This window comes from Podarcis erhardii (assembly GCF_964252035.2).
Source record: "Podarcis erhardii genome assembly, chromosome: 1".
In the NCBI taxonomy this organism is placed as follows: domain Eukaryota; kingdom Metazoa; phylum Chordata; class Lepidosauria; order Squamata; family Lacertidae; genus Podarcis; species Podarcis erhardii.
This window is the reverse complement of record NC_138497.1, coordinates 137,353,814-137,374,894: the sequence shown is the minus strand read 5'-3', so window position 1 is coordinate 137,374,894 and position 21,081 is coordinate 137,353,814. Positions and strand designations below refer to the sequence as shown.

The 21,081-nt window shown below is 41.1% G+C and overlaps 1 protein-coding gene across 2 annotated transcripts in view; it reads left to right on the top strand.

The window, feature by feature from the left end:
• The window catches only part of SPAG16 (sperm associated antigen 16), a 444,848-nt gene that overhangs the window by 28,092 nt on the left and 395,675 nt on the right, over positions 1-21,081 (top strand). For both annotated transcript variants that reach the window (XM_081878176.1, XM_081878175.1), the window contains exons 6-8: positions 4,529-4,636; positions 13,521-13,638; positions 17,378-17,447. In XM_081878176.1, coding sequence (XP_081734302.1) covers positions 4,529-4,636; positions 13,521-13,638; positions 17,378-17,447 — 296 coding nt within the window. The remainder of the gene's footprint in view (positions 1-4,528; positions 4,637-13,520; positions 13,639-17,377; positions 17,448-21,081) is intronic.

Below are 21,081 nucleotides of genomic sequence, written 5' to 3'. Positions count from 1 at the left end.
TCGAGAATTCCTGGAGAACAGGCGAAGTCCCTGCAGACTGGAGGAGGGCAAATGTTATTCCTATTTTCAAAAAGGGGAAAAGAGAGGATCCAAATAATTACCGCCCAGTCAGTCTGACATCAATACCAGGGAAGATTCTGGAGCAGATCATTAAGCAAACAGTCTGTGAGCACCTAGAAAGGAATACTGTGATCACCAATAGTCAGCATGGATTTCTGAAAAATAAGTCATGTCAGACTAACCTGATCTCGTTTTTTGACAGAATTACAAGCCTGGTAGATGAAGGGAATGCAGTGGATGTAGCCTACCTTGATTTGAGCAAGGCATTTGACAAGGTGCCCCATGATATTCTTGTAAAGAAGCTGGTAAAATGCGGACTTGACTATGCTACCACTCAGTGGATTTGTAACTGGCTGACTGACCGAACCCAAAGGGTGCTTATCAATGGTTCCTCTTCATCCTGGAGAAGAGTGACTAGTGGGGTGCCACAGGGTTCTGGCTTGGGTCCGGTCTTATTCAACATCTTTATCAACGACTTGGATGATGGACTCAAGGGCATCCTGATCAAATTTGCAGATGACACCAAACTGGGAGGGGTGGCTAACACCCCAGAAGACAGGATCACACTTCAAAACGACGTTGACAGATTAGAGAACTGGGCCAAAACAAACAGGATGAATTTTAATAGGGAGAAATGTAAAGTATTGCACTTGGGCAAAAAAACCCGAGAGGCACAAATACAAGATGGGTGACACCTGGCTTGAGAGCAGTACATGTGAAAAGGATCTAGGAGTCTTGGTTGACCACAAACTTGACATGAGCCAACAGTGTGACGCGGCAGCTAAAAAAGCCAATGCAATTCTGGGCTGCATCAATAGGAGTATTGCATGTAGATCAAGGGAAGTAATAGTGCCACTGTATTCTGCTCTGGTCAGACCACACCTGGAGTACTGTGTCCAGTTCTGGGCACCACAGTTCAAGAAGGACACTGACAATCTGGAACGTGTCCAGAGGAGGGCAACCAAAATGGTCAAAGGCCTGGAAACGATGCCTTATGAGGAACGGCTAAGGGAGCTGGGCATGTTTAGCCTGGAGAAGAGGAGGTTAAGGGGTGATATGATAGCCATGTTCAAATATATAAAAGGATGTCACATAGAGGAGGGAGAAAGGTTGTTTTCTGCTGCTCCAGAGAAGCGGACACGGAGCAATGGTTCCAAACTACAAGAAAAAAGATTCCACCTAAACATTAGGAAGAACTTCCTGACAGTAAGAGCTGTTCGACAGTGGAGTTTGCTGCCAAGGAGTGTGGTGGAGTCTCCTTCTTTGGAGGTCTTTAAGCAGAGGCTTGACAACCATATGTCAGGAGTGCTCTGATGGTGTTTCCTGCTTGGCAGGGGGTTGGACTCGATGGCCCTTGTGGTCTCTTCCAACTCTATGATTCTATGATTCTATGATTCTAAGAGGAAGGGGTATTTGTCAGTGGGTTTTATGATTCCTTGCAGTCGTTCAGTTACATCTTGGATCTTAGCCCCGGGGAGACAGCACACTTCCCGAGACATCTTGTCAGGCCCACAGATCACTGCTTCTGTTCCCCTCAGTAGGGAATCCCCTATCACCACTACACGCCTCCTCTTAGGTTTGGTCGGGGTTCTTCCGTGAGCTGTCCGTTCCAAGGTCGCCTGCACATTCCCTGAGGACTGACTTTGCTGCTCGTCTTCATATACCTGATCGACTGTAACGAGTGAGAGATCCTCAAATGGAGTCTGCTCTTCGTCTTCCATGCTAGGGGAGAGGACCTTAAAGCGATTGTGTATTTCTAAACAATCAGAGCGAACCCTGGGCCTCCTACTTCTTTGAGTCACGTTTCTCCATATATCTGGCTCCTGTGTTGGTGAACTAGCCTCCTTCTCATGGGAGTCCCCTGTCTCCTCCTTGGTGGAGACGGTGTGCTCTGTTGCTTCCAAGAAGAGCTCCAGCTCTCTAATTCTTTGGAGCGTAGCCACACGTTCCTCCAGTTGCTGGACTTTGTCTTTTAAGAGGGCAATCAACATGCAATTGCTGCAGGTAAAGCTGCCTGCAACCTTTGGAAAGATGGCAAACATTGTGCAGGAACCGCAGGCGACTGCAGCTGTTCCCTCACCCTCCATCTTGAGAACGTGTCGTTGGTGGTGGCTACAGCGCTCCTCCATCATAAAAAGCGTGAAGACAGGACAAATAACCCCCCCCCCCAAAAAAACCCCAGGTCTCCCCCAACAAACATTTGAGACTAGCTCCCCTAAATCTAAAAGATGGATGAAACTGCCCGCGCCGCTAGGCGCTTGTCGCTGCCCTGCAAGCTCGATAAGCTCCTTCCACAGCTAATCACCTGCCTCAACAGAAACCCTGCCCCCTCTGACCTTGGCACAGGGAGAGCAGCTAATCAGCCACAAAGAAACACACACACAATAAAACCCTTTATAAATAGGTCTAAATAATAACATTGTGGTGCTGAAGTTAATATAGATGTCAACCACTGCGTTTAGAAAAGATGGCAGTGCAGACTAACCAGAGATACATGCCATGTTACTTAAGCAGTTTATGTTTATATGTAACTAAATCCTGTCAATTTTCTCAGCCTAAAAAGTATTGCGGGGTACAAATAAAAAGCATAACTATTTACAAAAGAAATTATTGCATGCTGCAGCCATTTTAATGAATGCATGTATGTTTGCTAAATTTTACATTTCACAATTTTTGAAAGGCCATATTTGATCTATGAGTTGGTTATACAGGAACAGGAAGCTGAGAATGCATGCCATACAGAAAAAAAATCACAAAACACTAAATAATTTACATGTTTTATGTGAGAGAGGGAGATCTACTGTGTTGGTGAGAGGCAGCAGTAAGCATTTGTCCTTAAAATGTTTGCTGCATCTGTCTTGTATGCTCCTTCCTGACAGAAAATGAAATGCATAGACATTTAAAGGGGGAAAGTCCTAGGCAGTAGTAGTTTTGTGAGCTTGATATTCAAGGTGCTAATATTTCTTTGGAAACACGCTTCCTTGTAGACATTACTATGAGATATGTTGACCAGTTGTCCCAGTTTGTGGTACCCAGGACCAGAAACACACACAGCAAGGTTAACAAGTATACTGTCAATCAAAATATGATCTAGCAGCTTCAAGTCTAGAGTACTTGAAGTACGTAGCTTCAGTATGAGGGACAGTAACAGGAAATGGCTGCACTACAGTATATCAGGTAAGAGTGTTCATTGTCAGCATGTATTCCAGAAACTGAATTCAGTGCAAAGGGAAATAGGAAAGAGAAGGGGCACAAATGAGGAAGCTGATTTCACCATGATTTCTTTATATATAATTTTTTTATTAGTTTTTCTTAACGTATCATTTTCAACAGTAATTAAACATACTTTTACATATTATTCAAATTTTTGACTTCCATCAATCCTGTCTGAAAAATTTCCAATCTAATCTCTCAGTATGCATTTCTTATCTTCCCTATTACATTTCAAACTCATAACCAATATCTCTATCTTTTTCTACTTTGTAACACTTTGTATATTTCTCCTTACAAAACTTCTTGTAGTCCTACTAGCGTAATTTGTTGATTGCAGTTGCTCTTCAAATAATTCATATACTTCTTCCAATTTCTTCTGTAAATCTCTGGTCCCGCAGGTTTTGAATCCTTCCTGTCATTTTGTCCAATTCTGCATAGTCCATTAATTTCGTCTGAGATTTCACCATGATTTCAGTGCATGCTTAAGCAAGTTTACTCAGCAGTATTCCCTGCTGATTTGAATGCATGCTGTTAAAGGTAGTAAGTTAGCAGGGTTGTGTATGGGGAGGGTGTAATAAAAGAACCATCTAAATGAGCTGAAGTGCAAAATGTCAGAAAGTGAATGTCCAAAAGAAGTGTACACTTATAGACTCATAGAATTGTAGAGAGGGAAGGGACCCCGAGCGTTGTCTAGTACAACCCCCTGCAGTTGCAGGAATCTCGAATGCTATCCTTCATCCAATTTGATACCATACTATATCCTGTTTAGCATTTCAAATGTGCTAGCAGTTTTATTCTTTTTCATGACAGCCGAGAAAGTTCCAAATTGATCATGCAATTTTTTAAAAATACTCAAACCTAATAAATATTATTCTAAATACTTAGTTATTGCTCAGATTAATTGAGATACAATTTAGTTACTAACTACCAATAAAAAAACTACCACTAAAAGCAGATCTAGGTGTTAGTGGCATAACTAATAAAAGCAGCTCTAGGTGGTAACTGCCATTTTGGACCTACCATTTCTTCTTGCCTGAAGTTGAACAGTTCTTGACTTGAGAGACTCTTGGGGCTGTAAGGCAAAAAATAAAGTGGGATTTAGATTTTCTTGACCATTCTGGTGCTTGTCCCAGCATTATGGCACCCTCCTATCCTCTCTGTCAGAATCTCATCACCAATCAATGTCCCCCTGCTTTTTTTGTCTTATATTCCTTCATCCAGAAAGCAGTCATTTTCTTCTTTTTCTTTCATGCAGCAAAGCTAAAGAAGCACTGCTAAAACTGCAGAAAGAGCGTGACTTCCATCGAATGCATCATAAACGAGTGGTGCAGGAAAAAAACAGGCTCATTAATGACATTAAAAGGTAAACAATTACAAACGGGGTTCTAAACCCACTTGGTTTTCAAGAGAAGAGCCAGCATTACCTAAGAATGATATTTATGACACCCCCCCCTATTTACATGTGTTCAGTTCATGTACAACCACTTATATCCACAGCCCTGGAAACCCGGAAGTGGCGGAAGAAACCTGAAGAGCCTCAGCAAAGCCCTGCTGTGCCACCAGCTCATGCATAAATGGGGATTCGCCTATACAGTGGTACCTCGAGTTAAGTACTTAATTTGTTCTGGAGGTCCGTTCTTAAACCTGAAACACCACTTTAGCTAATGGGGCCTCCTGCTGCTGCCAGAGCATGATTTCTGTTCTCATCCTGAAGCAAAGTTCTTAACCCGAGGTACTATTTCTGGGTTAGCGGAGTATGTAACCTGAAGCGTATGTAACCCGAGGTACCACTGTATAACAAAGAACTAAGAGGCTGAATCGATACAGGAAGCCTCAGTGGCAAGAAGTATCTTTCACCAGCTGCATTTGCCATCCTTGGACTGGGAGAGCCTGCCCACAGTACCTCATACATTGGCTGCTTCAAGATTTGACTACTGCAGTGTGCTCTATGTGGGGCTTCCCTCGTGTTTGATCCGGAAGCTGCAGTTAGTGCAGAATGCTGCAGCATAATTGCGGACAGGAGTGAGACCTGTGCTCAGATGTCTGCACTGGTTGTCGATCTGCTACCGGGCTCAGTTCAAGGTGTTATTATTAGTATCTAAAGCCCTTAACAACTTGGGACGAGTTTACCTATGAGATTGCCTTACCCCATATGTGCCTACTCAACCACTTTGATCAGCAGAATTGACACGTTTAAAAGTGCCACATGAGACTTCCGGTCGGCGCCAGCGTCTTAATGGCGGTCCTTGCTTCGAGCTCCGAAGCAGGACTGCTCCGTGAGTTTGGGTCTGACCCGCTACGGCGAGCGGGGGACCCCTAAAATCACAGGCGCTGAAGCCTGTGAACAAGGAGATTCGGTGGGCACCTTTGCGCCCCCCGGTATCGCAAAGGAGTCTTTTTAAAGGCTCCGGAGCGGCATTGGGTGTGAGCGCGGTGCTGAGGATCGCAACCCAGCTCGCGGAGCGAAGCCGCGTCGCCATTGACGGAGAGCGCCGATTCCTTCCTGAAATTACCGATTGGCAACAATACCCGTGAGTAAGAACTGCAAAACAAATTGAATGGGACTTTTAAATTAAGAAGATTTGGCTGAAAACGGGAAAGGCAAAAATTAAGGAAGTCAGCCTCCCGGAACTGCACGACTGACGCAGCAATGAAAAGAGCAAGCTGTATTTAAAGGGAACGCTTTTTGAACTTTGCTAAACCTGACATTGAAAGGGTCTTCCCCCCACTGAGCGGGAGAAGGGGGGAAGGAAAAATTGACTTAATTTAACCCGCTAGAAGAAGAAAGTTGTGAACGGGAAACTCTCCGCTGCCGATACCTCTGACCAGGCTGCCTGAGCGGTGAGCGCCTAGAAACGAACTGTCAAAAAAGAGAGGACTGTGGATACAAAGTAAGACTTTATTTGAAATATAATAACGGGACTTTACTTGGCAGAATCTGATTTTAAATTGCAACAAAGTAGGACTTTGGGTTGGACTTTATTTCTTTGGGACCTTGCATGGCTATTTGCTTCCCTGTTTCTTTGTTATTCCTGCCTGGATACAATTTTCCCCTCTAGAGGACTAAAAGAGAGACTGCTGTATTGAGGTAAAGAAGTGGGATTTTCCATTTGCAACCTTCCTGTGTGAACGACCTTGAGTTATGAGCACGCCACTGGATGAAATATCAACAAGAAGCAAAACAAAACAGGCTCAAAAGCAGGCTCAGAAAAGAAGCTCTATATCAGGAGCAGCAGCTGCACAGGAAAAAGTAACAACAGCATCAATGGATTCTATGACACAGGCACTGCTCAGAATAAACCAATCTTTAGAAGCACTCACTAAGCAATCTACAGAGAACTCTAAGAAATTGACAGAATTGACAACAAGATTGGATTTGAACACAACGACAATATCATCTAATACAGACTCTATAAATCGTCTAATTCAAGAAAGTACGGAAACAAGGAAAATAGCCGAGATCGCTAAGAGCACTGCCGAGGAAACTAAGGGAAAATTTGCGCCCATTGCAAAGAAGGTACATGAACATGATGCAACTTTGGCTCTTATGGAATTGGAGAGGAAAGGCAAGAATTTGAAATTGAGATTGGTACCAGAAGAGAAAGAGGGCAACCTTGGGGAATTTCTCACAGATAAGTTTCAAGAATTTTGGACTGATGAATTAGAAGGAGAAGAAGATGAATTTGTAATAACTACAGCTTTCCGGATTGGCAGGAAGCAAGGCAAGAAACCAAGGGATTGCTTAATCACTTTGAGATCCAAGGAAGAAAGAGACAAAATACTGAACCTACACTTCCAGAAGGCTCTGATTATTAAGAATTCTCAAATACAGATTTTTAAAGATATTCCTAAATATTTTTTGGAGGTGAGGACTCAATTCAAAGATTTAGTGGATTTATTGAAACAAAACAACACTCCATTCAGGTGGGAGTTCCCACAAGGGTTGTCCTTTAATTTTAAAGGGAAGAAAATCAAAATAAAAACAATTCAAGATAAAGAACATTTTTTGGAGAGAAATTTTGAAGACTTTCAGAAAGGAACTGTGAGTGAGAGAGAAATACCGGATATTGCAAACCTATCATTTGGATTGACCCCAGCACCGACCGATCAGGAACAAGAACTTGGAGCAGTCGGTGGAAAAGATACCCAGTAACAAAAATGTCTCTGCAACTTCTGAGTTGGAACTGCAATGGTCTTAACCATCCCCGAAAAAGGGCTCAAGTGTTTCATATATTAAAGAAAGAATATTTAGACATAATATATTTGCAAGAAACCCATATTGCCAGAATACACAGGAAACTTTTGACAAATAAGAGATTAGGACTGGAATTTATTTCCTCAGATAAAGTTAAGAAAAGAGGAATGGTGATTTATGTCAAGGAAAAATTGGAACCAAAAATGATCTTTAAGGATGAACAAGGAAGATTTCTGGCAGTGGAAATTCAAACTCAAGGAGAAAAAATTCTGATTGTAGGAATTTATGCACCTAATGAGGGGAAGGCTGAGTTTTTCAAGAAGTTGCATGAGACATTAATGGATTTTATGGACTATAAAATTATAATGATGGGTGATATGAATGGAGTTGTCTCCACAAATATGGATAAAGCTCAAAGACAAGTAATTTCTAAGGATGGGAGACTACCAAAGACTTTCTTCGAACTGACTGACACAATGGACTTGATTGACATTTGGAGAACAAGGAACCCTCTGGAAAGAGAGGGGACCTTTTTCTCTGAAGCAAAAATGACATGGACCAGGATTGACCAAATATGGATTTCTAGCAATCTGGCACCAAGGGTTAAAAAAACAGAAATCTGCCCAAAAACTTGCTCCGACCATAATGCAGTAAAGATGGAAATGAAATTGACAACAGCTGGAACCTTCAGATGGAGAATGAATGACACCCTTTTTAGAGATGAAGCAATTTATAAAAAGGCCCAAAAGACTTTAAAAGACTACTTCGAAATAAACCTAGGAACAGATGTGGAAAGAAGAACAATATGGGATGCAAGCAAGGCCGTGATGCGTGGTTTTCTAATCCAGCAGAATTCGATAAAAAGGAAACAACAGAATGAGAAGAAAGAAAAAATTTGGAAACAAATGAAAGAAGGAGAGAAGAAACTGAGATCAAAACCTAAATCCCAGGAGATTTTAAGAGAAAAAAAGTATTACCAGACCCAATACATGGAATGGATGAACCAAGAAATAGAATGGAAAATAAAACAAATGAGGCAAAAAACTTTTGAATCAGCAGATAAATGTGGGAAACTGCTGTCATGGCAACTGAAAAAGAGACAAAAGTTGAATACTGTGACATTTCTCGAGGTAGAGGGAAAATCTATAAATAAACCAAATGAAATCAGTAATTGTTTTCAAAGTTTCTTTAAGAAATTGTATGCACAAGGGCCAAAAGATGAACAAGAGATAGAAGAATTTATTAAAAAACATGGACTATCAAAGATCTCGGAAAAAAATAAAAGGATTTTAAATGAGAAAATTACGAACCAGGAAATAGAGGGTGCCATCCAGAATATGCAATTGGGAAAATCACCAGGACCAGACGGGCTGACGGCGAGATACTATAAAGCAATGAAGGAATGGCTAATACAACCATTGAAAGAAGTTAGCAACCAAATCTTGGAGGGGAAAAAGGCTCCCGAATCGTGGAAAGAAGCATTTATCTCACTTATACCGAAGACAGAAACTGAGAAACCTCAAGTTAAGAACTACCGCCCTATATCACTCTTAAATGTGGATTATAAAATTTTTGCAGACATTTTAGCAAAAAGATTTTAAAAAGTGTTGTTAGAGGAGATTCATAAGGACCAAACAGGCTTTCTCCCAGGGAGACATATGTCAGATAATGTAAGGAACATTATAGATATTTTGGAACTATTGGAGACTGATATAAATAGAAAAGCAGTTTTGATTTTTGTGGATGCGGAGAAACCCTTTGACAATATTTCTTGGAGCTTTATGAAGAGGAATCTCCATGGGATGGGGGTAGGCCAAAATTTTGAAAACGGTATAGGTGCAATATACTCTGAGCAAAAAGCTAAATTAATTGTGAATGGTGTGGTTATGGACGAGATCCCAATAGAAAAAGGGACACGACAGGGTTGCCCAATATCCCCTCTATTGTTTATATCGGTCCTGGAGGTGTTGTTGAATATGATTAGAAGGGACCAGCTGGTTGAAGGAATATACCTCGGAGCTAAACACTATAAGCTAAGAGCATTTGCAGATGACCTAGTTTTGACTTTGCAGCAGCCAGAAGCCAGCACAAAAAGAGTTTTAGAACTAATTGAAATATTTGGTCAAGTGGCTGGTTTTAAATTAAATAAACAGAAGACAAAGGTGCTGGAAAAAAATCTAACGATGGGGGAAAAAGATAGTTTTCAAAGGGAAACTGGTTTGGAAATAACAAAAAAAGTGAAATATCTGGGGGTGAATTTAACATCTAAAAATGTGAATTTGTTTAAAGACAATTATGAGAAATGTTGGCTGGAAGTTAAGAAAGATTTTGACATATGGTCTAGGTTGAGACTATCCTTGTTAGGCCGAATTGCCGTTATTAAGATGAATGTATTGCCGAGATTGTTGTTTTTGTTCCAGACATTGCAAGTTCTAGATAGGATGGACTGTTTCAAGAAGTGGCAGAAAGATATATCCAAATTTGTCTGGCAGGGCAAAAAGCCCAGAATAAAATTTAAGATTTTAACTGATGCAAAAGATAGGGGGGGTTTTGCTCTGCCGGACTTAAGACTTTACTATGAAGCAGCAGCTTTCTGCTGGTTGAAGCAATGGCTACTTCTTGAAGACACAGACATTTTAGACTTGGAAGGGTATTGTCAGGGTTTCTGGGAGAAGTGAGGAGATGGCAGAGGAGACGGAAAGCGAGTGGGAGGAGGGAGAGAGAGACGAGGAAGAAGATGACGGAATTCGAAGGGAATCTATGAGCCTAAGCAGTGAGTCAGAGGATTCCCAAAAGGGAGCTAGCATGATCAGGCGAAAAGCAGGAGAAGAGAGAAGCTGTGAAAAGTCAGGAAAGGAGGGGAGAAAGCCCAGTGAAGCACAGACGCTGTCAGAGGGGTCTCAGCCGGAACGGAGTAAAGGGGGTGGAGTTGTCAGCCTCTCGGAGGGAGGAGGAACAGGAGAAAACAGAGAGAGGGGGTTGGAGCAAGGTGTTCAGCCGGAAAGGGTAGAGAGTGGAACAGGGGGCAGTATAGAGGACGAAGGAAAGGTCAAAAGCAACGTACGCGCGCCAAGTTCAAGCATAGAGGCGCGCGGAAGTGGGGAAAGCTCAGAGGAGGAGCCCGGCCCCAAAGCCAGAAGGAGGGGGCAGGAGGCGGCAGAGGATTCAGCCTCAGGCGAATCCCGGAAGGAGAGAACCCAGGGGGGCAGAAAGACCCTGCGGAAAAGAAAGGAGAGGAAGAGGTGGTCTAGAGCCAGGCTATTAAGTTGGTGTGGAGGAGGGGAGGAGTCAGAGGGGGACTTCAGCGGTCTAACGTGACAGACGTACAGCCACAATGCTGAACTGTGAAAGAAGCAACTATCATCAATAAACTTTTCCTGTAAGTAAACTATAATGGAGTAAGGTCTCTCGTGAGCTGGGACCCACCTGGGTGGCTGTGACAGATATGATAATAATTTTGGCTGGCATGCATATTTATGGTATGACAAGGCAAAGGTTTATAAGGGCTTTAAAAATCATATTGTCAGGAAAGCTTTGTATAATGTTTGGAATCGATATAAGGATTTGTTGGAAAATAAAACACCCAGATGGTTGTCACCAATGGAAGCTAGAGCGGTGAAAAAACTTAACATGGATTCTAATTGGCCAAAATATTGTGAAATTATAGAATATGATGGTGAAAAAGTTAAATTACAGAGCTTTGAGAAACTAAAATCCAAAGTTCGAGACTGGTTACATTATTATCAGATAAATGAGACTTTTAAGCAGAACAGGAAACTAGGATTTCAGAAGGAGAGGTCAAAATTGGAAACAGAATTGTTAGAGACCAATACTAAGAATTTGTCTAAAATGTATAATTTGTTGCTGAAATGGAATACACAGGATGAAACGGTTAAATCAGCTATGATCAAATGGGCACAAGACTTAGGTCATGATATTATGTTCGCTGACTGGGAACAGTTATGGACCACAGGCCTTAAATTTACGGCATGTAGTGCCTTGAAAGAAAACATAATGAAAATGATCTATAGGTGGTACATGACTCCAGTCAAGCTTGCAAAGATATACCATTTGCCCAATAATAAATGCTGGAAATGTAACGAATGTGAAGGAACTTTCTATCATCTTTGGTGGACCTGCCCAAAGGTTAAAGCCTACTGGGAAATGATCTATAATGAAATTAAGAAAATCCTTAAGTGGACATTTGTAAAGAAACCGGAGGCTTTTCTCTTGGGCATGGTCGGCCAATTGGTACCAAAGAAAGATAGGACCTTTTTCATGTATGCAACTACAGCAGCAAGAATTCTCCTGGCAAAGTATTGGAAGATGCAAGAATTACCTACTCTGGAAGAATGGCAGACGAAGGTGACTGAATTTATGGGACTGGCAGAGATGACCGGCAGAATCCGTGATCAGAGGAGAGAGACAGTGGAAGAGGACTGGAAAAAATTTAAAATATATCTTAGGAACTGTTGCAAAATCTCAGACTGATAAAATGTCAAGGGGTAAGAAACAGAGAATTATAGCTGTAAATATTTAAGTTAAGAGAATCTTGAAGGAAATTAAATATAGAAATGGAATGAAGGATTGCTAAAATTTTTTTTGAAACAAGGGTGCAGTGAAGGGGAGGCATGGGGAAGTCATGTGTTGTTTATGAATGTTTTTATTTGTGTGTTTTTTGTTTATGAAAATTAATAAAAATTATTTTAAAAAAAAATAAAAGTGCCACATGATACCAGTGCCACACCTGTAAAAACTTGATCGTTTAGTGTGGCAGCACCGACACTTTGGAACTCCCTGCCTATTGATATCAGGCCGGTGCCTTCACTGTCCTCTTTTCAGCACCTGCTGAAGACATTCATATTTAGACCGGAAAAAATCTCTCAGGAACTGAGTGGAACAACAGGGGCTGTGTTCATCCCATTAAAAAAAAGGTCATCATTGATAAGCTCTAGAAGGTTTCAAACACTTTGCAGGCAAATTTGTTGATTGCACAGATTACAAGCAAAGGATTAGTTAGATCTAAGCAACCTGCCTGTATTAGAAATTGCCTCTCTATGTAGAAGTCAGAAAAAGAATATTGTGACTTTCTGAACTTGTTAAATGATGTGTGCTAAACAGTTTCTTGTGAATTACATAGCAAATAGACTCACCATCCATAATGAAAACTTGACTTTCTACTTAATTTGGTGGAACATTCTAAATTTAGGTTCTGTTGTAATTAATACTAGAGAAATACATTTTAGTTGATCTTTCTTAATTGTAATTGGCTTGGTTGTCAGTTCATATGTTCATTTTGTTTGCACCAGGGATAGACATAACATTCATCTGCAAGAAAGAAATAAAGTTTAATATGGACCAGCATATTTAATTCTTTTAATGTACTTTGATAATTTGGAAAATGAAAACTCCCACCTCCATCAACATTTGGAATAGTTTGTTTGTTTTTCATAAGATTTTATTAAAGCTTTTTCATAATACAGTAAGATAAAAGAAACTAATCTAAATAAAAACAAAAACAGAAAGGAAAGAGAAAAGAAAATGCAGAGTCCTCTCTCAAAGGTAGCTCTTAACCCTTGTCACCCACAGAAAGTGGTGGATCCTCCCAGCTCTCACCTGGGAGATTTCCTTTTTCCTCCCAGTCTCTTCACTTCTTTGCCTCTCACTCAGGGTCCTTCCAGGGTCCTTCCACCAACCGTCCTTGAATCCCAATAATGGCCAGAGCAGAGGATAACAAAGAAGAAAAAACAAAAGAATAGAGAAGGAGAAAAGAAATAAAATAAAATAAAAATGACTTCTGATTTTCTGTCTGTCAGTTACATAAAATAAATTATTCAAAACATTCACTCTAGGATGACATCCAACTATTCTACTTTGTGTTAAGCAATATTTTTCCAATCTTTAGACCTGAACATTTGGGTTAATTTGAAAGAACTTGGATTGTATAATTCTTACAGGTAACCAAGAAAAGTCTTTCTTCTGAGAATTAAATGCTACAGAATATTTCTTGCCTTGTGACCATTGTATAATTTTTTTCTTTATTTTTTTGTAGACTGAAGACACATTATGCATCATATGAGCCACTGTTAAAGCAGTTGAATGAAAAATATGAGATTCTACTGCGAGAGAAGATGCTCACAAGCTTAGAAAGAGACAGAGTGGTTGGGCAGGTAAAAACCTTTAGTGTGTTTAACCTAGAGATTCAGAAAGCACTGATCTCTTTACTGTCTAATGTAGACTAATGTAGAGTCGTGGTTAGAGTGCTGGACTAGGATGTGGGAGACAAGGAGTCAGATCTCCACTCAAGCATGAAACTCACTGGCTGACCTTGGGCCAGTCACGTTCTCTCAGCTTAACCCCCCTGACAGGGTTGTGTTGAGGATGAAATAAGGAAGGGAAATAAAGAAGGATCATAATCATACATACTGGTTTAAGTTTCCATTTCTATCCTCAAAACACAAGGTGGACCACATATAGGTAAAAAAGGTAAAGGACCCCTGGACGGTTAAGTCCAGTCAAGGGCAACTATGGGGTGTGGCGCCCATCTCGCTTCAGGCTGAGGGAGCCGGCATTTGTCTACAGACAGCTTTCTGGGTCATGTGGCTAGCATGACTAAACCACTTCTGGCACAATGGAACACCATGATGGAAGCCAGAGTGCACAGAAATGCTATTTACCTTCCTGTCGCAGCAGTACCTATTGATCTACTTGCATTGGTATGCTTTCAAACTGCTAGCTTGGCAGAAGCTGGGTCAGAACAATGGGAGCTCACCCCATTGCACAGATTCAAGCCACCAGCCTTCCAATTGGCAAGCCCAAGAGGCTCAGTGGTTTAGACCACAGCACCACCTGTGTCCCTACCACGTATAAAACCCAAGAATATGTAATGCACAAAGAACATGGGGCATTAGCGATTTTGAGTTTTTCTTGGATCTCAAGTGCACAGAGCTCTTCTTAGTTTAAAATCAATGGGTCATATCACTGAATATAAAATGGAGAGATTACCTGAGGTGTGGGAGGGATAATTCTGTATTCTGAAGAAAGCTGTGCCTTGCTGCTTGCAAGTGCCATCTGCTGGATCTGGTGATTGGCAAGCAGCCGCTTCTTAAAGTGAAAGGAGCCTCCCTGCCCATCAAAATTCTCTTCAGAGGTGCAATTGGTAGCTTGTCATTTCTTTGCCAGGTTAATAAACCAATCTCTTCACACACACACACACACACACACACACACACACACTATGCCAGACCCCAGCAGCATACAAATTCACAAGGATTTTTTCTCTTATATATCTATACCTATGAATAAAATGAATTAAAATATGTCCTGCTGGCTGCTGCTGTTGAATCAACAGTTGCTGGCCAGAATTGCATGTCTCTGAGTTCTTTCTACCTTCTAGCAGAATTGGATCCATGCGCTGGACTGTGTTAGGCTGTATGCCAATGAAAGAGCTCTAAGAGTGCTGCTGTGCTTGGCCTGTTTCCTTTCCAAAGCCTCTCAGCAAGCTGATATCTGGCTTTTCAGTTAAGACCCTGAAACATGTTTAAATGAGGTTATTTTTTATTTTCAGTTTTGGAAAATGCAAGGTTATGTGTAGGGCAAGTGGTGTCTCTGTCACTTCGACCTACTTATACAGTGGGTAAAAGGATAATATAACCCACTGCATAATGGTTTTACTCTTTCACACTGGTGAATCCAGATATTATTGTCAGCCATGCAGAATCTCCCAAGTGTCACTGCTATGCCGCCTCCATTCATTTCAGTGAGGTTTATGCCTCAAACAAGCCTTGAGAAAATGAATAATGTGCTCTGCTGCTAAATTCATAACACTGTTCTGCATCTAATGTCAAGGTTCTCCCAATTTTGACACAATTAAATAGATGGATAACATTATTTCAAGAAAAGGAGCAGAATTCATCATTCCCTTTATTAGCCTCACTAAAACGATTGAGGCACTTGGTAGATTTTGCAAGAGTTAAAGCCTCAGGTGTCTTCAGTATAAATATGCAAAACAACTGTCGTTATATATTTCATAGAAGTGTACGTGACCTCACTTCTAGGCACAGTGTGAGGAATGTATGTTTGATGCATATTATCCCAGTGTGGGACAGATCTGATACATTCATTTCCCTCCTTGTCAGGCACATCTCCTGTTCAGTTGTGGACAGAGCATGGCAAAAGCAGAGGGCCAAGAAGGCAAAGGCAACCTATATGCAATAAGGGCAGATCTCCTCAATGCTCAGACTGTTCAGCAAGACAGCCCTGGAAGCATTCACAGGATCACTCTGCCTTATTGATACAAGTAAAGCATATTTGATTCCGCCCCCCAAGAATCCTAAGAACTGTAATTAGCCCCACACAGAGCTACAATTTCCAGCATCCAAAACAGACTACAGTTCCTAGGATTCCTGGTCAGAGTATGCGCTTTAAATGTTTGGGTTGTTTTTGGGTAGCCTGGCCACAATTTTGCATCAACCAAAATGCTCCAGACTTCATAGAATCATAAAATCATGGAGTTGGAAGAGACCCTCAAGGGTTGTCTGGTCCAACCCTTTGAAATGCAGGAATCTCAACTAAAGAATCCAAGACAGATGGCCACCCAACCTCTGCTTAAAAACCTCCAAGGAAGGAGAGTCCGCAAGCTCCCAAGGGAGTGCGTTCCACTATCGATCAGCTCTTACTGTCAGAAAGTTCTTCTTGATGTCTAGTTGGAATCTCCTTTCTTGTAACTTGAAGCCATTTATTCAAGTCCTACCCTCCAGAGCAGGAGAAAACAAGTTTGCTGCATCTTCCATGTGATAACCCAAGGGGAAGTAATAGTGCCACTGTATTCTGCTCTGGTCAGACCTCACCTGGAGTACTGTGTCCAGTTCTGGGCACCACAGTTCAAGAAGGACACTGACAAACTGGAACGTGTCCAGAGGAGGGCAACCAAAATGGTCAAAGGCCTGGAAACGATGCCTTATGAGGAACGGCTAAGGGAGCTGGGCATGTTTAGCCTGGAGAAGAGGAGGTTAAGGGGTGATATGATAGCCATGTTCAAATATATAAAAGGATGTCACATAGAGGAGGGAGAAAGGTTGTTTTCTGCTGCTCCAGAGAAGCGGACACGGAGCAGTGGCTCCAAACTACAAGAAAGAAGATTCCACCTAAACATTAGAAAGAACTTCCTGACAGTAAGAGCTGTTCGACAGTGGAATTTGCTGCCAAGGAGTGTGGTGGAGTCTCCTTCTTTGGAGGTCTTTAAGCAGAGGCTTGACAACCATATGTCAGGAGTGCTCTGATGGTGTTTCCTGCTTGGCAGGGGGTTGGACTCGATGGCCCTTGTGGTCTCTTCCAACTCTATGATTCTATGATTCTAACCCTTTAGATATTTGAACTTAATTATGTTCCAGGGCACCATGAAGGGTAGATGGTGGAGAGTATTTTGAAAACACTGCAAAGTGACATTTTTGTGAGAAAAAGAGAAGTCTTAATATTTTTGAAGAATAAATGGGTTTTGATAAATTTTGGCTCAGCTGTAGTTGATACAGCTGGCTTTCTTGCATTTCCCATCTTTGTCCAGAGTGTGGTGGTAATTTGCAGGCTAAATTCCTGCTGGATAATTTAGGCCACCTGTAAGCTTGATTGCTGATTCCCCTTTGCCTGAGAGTTACTGACGAACTATGTGAAGTGATCTTGGGAAGGTGGAAAGATTGTTTACTTCACTTTAATTACCCTGACTGAGTGCATGGAAAGCATTGTTTAAAATTATGTTGAAGGATAACTAATATATTGATTTCTATAGGCACTCAGATTCTTACCACATTGAGATATTTTAGGCTGATTATTTTGCATGCATTCACACATATGTCTGATTTTCTTAATGGGAGAAATGAAAGTTCTCAATGTCTTTTCCCCTTCATTGTTCAGATTACAGGTTTACAAGCCACTTTACGAAGCTTAGAGTCTGGAAGCTACATTCAAATTCCTGTCACTAAAGGTAAATGGTTTCCTATATATTGAAATCCCAAACTTGAACAGAAAAAAATGCTTTTCAAAGATTGTGCAAATGGATAGGCATTCAAAATTCTCCTGCATGTTAAACCCTAAAATGATTTAATGAATGTTAAGCTTTGAGACACAGTGATTCACATGGACGAGGCAAATGGGTGTGAGCTCTGAAGGGCTATGGTGGGAAAGCATTGTTAAATCTGCAAAATGAATGAAATGCTTTCCCAGCTACTGTGGGAGTTGAGATGTCACTGAGTGGATTTTTAATACTGCGTCAGTTCTCTTTCCTGATTGCCTGGGAGCAGAGGTTGCCCTGGGAATGAGATAGTCCATCATTTCATTAAATACTGCAGACTCTGTCTAGTCCACCATAGAAACAGTCCTCCATGCTTAGAGAGATTCCTGCAGGAATCAACAGAGTTTTGTATCCGCTTTCCTTCCTGCAGGGTGTGTGCATGGTCAGGACACTGCCTGTTACAGGCATCTCATTCCCTTAATGGCTTGGTGTGTTGAGTGGATGTGCTGAGGAATGGGAAGGGGGAGTGTTGGCTCCATGAGGATTCCTTTGTATACAGGCTGAATTGACTCTGAGCTTTTCTGTCTTAGAAAACATTTTGTTACCAAGTTTTGAAGTACAAGATGCTAATGTTAAGCAAAATTTGAATATGTACAAACTGAAATATGGAGGCTTTTTGAGGGATGTGCATTTTATACTAGGGAGCGGCATTTATATGTTATTTGTATTAGCAAATTCACTAAAAGGTTAAGGGTGTTCATGTTTGGATGGAGACTTGAAAATCAAAACAGGAAACTCAAATGCTGTTTGCAATATCACTTTACTACTATTGTTTAACTGGAAAATAGGTTGGCAATAAGTCATAGCATATGTCAAGTTTTATAGATTTTGATCATGGACATTTCTTTTCCTTTGAGTAGCTTTATGAAATATATTTGCAGGTTTGGCAATGGAACATTGATATTTTTATTTTATGAGCCCTTCAGCCTATCTGCTGCATTACTATCATTTTACTCACCTTCCAGAAGTCTAATAGAAATGACTTACTATAAAAATAAAGAGCAACTGCAGTGAAATGTGATTAGGCTGCAGCCTTAAGCATATTCACAAGGAAGTCTCATTGAACTTAGTGTGACTTCCTTCCAGGGTAAACTGTTTAGCATCCGCCCATAATATTTTATGATAGTTGCATGGCTAAACCCTTTTGCGTATAATTTTTTGTAGTGGTTTCAGATTGTAGGTTGGAGTTTACATGCTTGAACTCCATACACACCACATCTCCTCGACACAGAAAATCTGTCGCTCCAATAAGGAGAAGTATGGTAGCCAAGTGTTCTCCTTGACGTGTTAGAATGCTGTTTAGTGTGCCCCTCCCCATAAACGCTGCTGGATTTCATATTTTGATAGCAGGTCCATTGTAGGTAGAAGGTGTGGTCCCAGGAATACCTCAGTGAAGATGTTCACTCAGAGTGCAGCAGCTGTAAAAGAGGTGTGTTAAGGATCATTAGGAAAGGGACTGAAAGCAAAACTACCAATACTATTATGTTGTTTTAAAAATCTAAATTGCAGTTGTATTTGGAATATTGTATACAGTTCTGGTTGCTGCACCTTAAAAAGCACGTTGAAGTTAAGCTGGAAAAGATCAGAAAATAGCAACCAAAAGGTTCAAGGGGCTGAAAAACTCCTATGAGGAAAGGTTGCATCATGGAGGTCCTTTAGAAAAAGGGGCTAGAGGGTTTTCCTCCTCCTCCTCCTCCTCCTCACATAATACTGTAACCCAGGGCCACACAGTGAAACCAAATGTTGGAAGATCAGGACAGATAAAAGGGAAGCACTATTCATGCTGTGAATAAACACTGGAATTTGGCCACAAGTCCTGATGGCTGCGCATAACTCTGATGTTGAAAGTAACATGCCTCTGAGTACCAGTTGCTGGGGAACAGAAGTGGGGAGAGTGCTGTTGTGCGCATGCTGGGCAAGATGGAACTTTGGTCTGGTCCATCCAGAATCTCCTTATATGTTGGTACAGTCTGAAGTGATTGAACAAGATGTAGCCATTTTTTTATTTAAGGCTGTGATCCTAGTGAAATTTTTAGCAATGTTGGTCACTGATAATATGTAGCTTTCATTGAAAAAAGACTTTAATTGTGTACAAAAAATAGCTGAGGATAATTAGTGTTAATATTGGGGCTGTATGTTTCACACTTTTGCTCAGTTTGGGACCTAAATGGAACAAAGTTAACAGAACAGATACACAATTTACTGAAGTGATTTTCAGGAACATCACTGAAAAGATGCAGAGCGAACAGTGCAAAACCTGTAAATAATGGGGAAATACTTTTCTTAAATTTCAGTAAAAATGTTCCTAATTGTCTGTAGTGGCTGAGGCAGTGTTTTTTCCTGTATATTATACACCAGATTTTCTTCATTTTGCCTGCTGACTCTAGTGAGTGACTTGTTATATCTCTATTGAGGTAACATTCCTGGGGTAAAACAATAGCATTCCACTTTTATATACCAGCACAGTTCCTAGGGTTATAGGCTATGAACAAAAGGCTACCTTGCTAAAGCACTCCAGATAGTAAGCCAACCCTATTTTTAGAGGGAGGAATTAAGGTTATTTTGTCATATTCCTGTTCTCCACCAGGAAACATTTCAGATGATACCCATTTACAGTAATCAAGACAGCCCAGACTCACAACAGCAGAATGACTCTGTACTGCTATTCAGTGTGGCTCTTCGAAAAGCTCTATTCATTTTTGAAAACAAGTTTTTGGGAGATGAAAACTGTTATTTATAATTAATCTCTTAAGTACCTCTAGTAGGTGGGATGGGGTGGAAGTGGAACGGTGAAATGAGTGAATGAGCAAGGATTATATGGCAAGGAGTACCAGCAGTGGTGGTTATGCAGCAGTCATGGCTGGACGCTTTCCTCGCTCCACCATCCTACTTTATGCCATGGTGCCACACTGTTTTCGTAGCCCACAGAAAATAAGCACAGAAGGAGCCTTCTATCAGCAGGCTGTAGTTACAACAAGATCAAGTAGGGAAAAAATAAGCTTCTTTCTTTTGGGATGCCTTACTCTTGTCCCCCAGCCATCACATAGCAGTGGTCTAGATACCCATCAACTGGACCAACTGCTACTAAGCCTTTTCACGTCCCTGTTTATACCTGTATGCAAACTTACATGCTGCCTACATATTTATGGCGATGCGGATGTGTGTGTGTTTTTTTACAATGAATCTGGAAAATATTACATGTCACTGGATTCTTGCACTTTGCCAGTATACACTTAGTTACGTTGGGGCATCAGCAACTGAATTCCAGTATTAATCTTAGTAAGAAAACATTCATTTATTTATCTGTTTACCCTAAGATAGTGGGCAGTGAGTAAAATGGTTCTGCTGCTTGAAGGGGAAAATGCAATGTTACAGAATGGGAAGTTGGTTAATAATGCAAGTTTATACACAGGCTTCCCCAAACCCAAATTGCCTAGACATTGGTTGTACTCATTTCTAGATGGGGCTGCACTCTTCCCTCAGAAGAGCTGGTGCATACTCTGGGGGTGCTCCCTGACTCACATTTCTTGCTGGAGGCTTCAGTGAC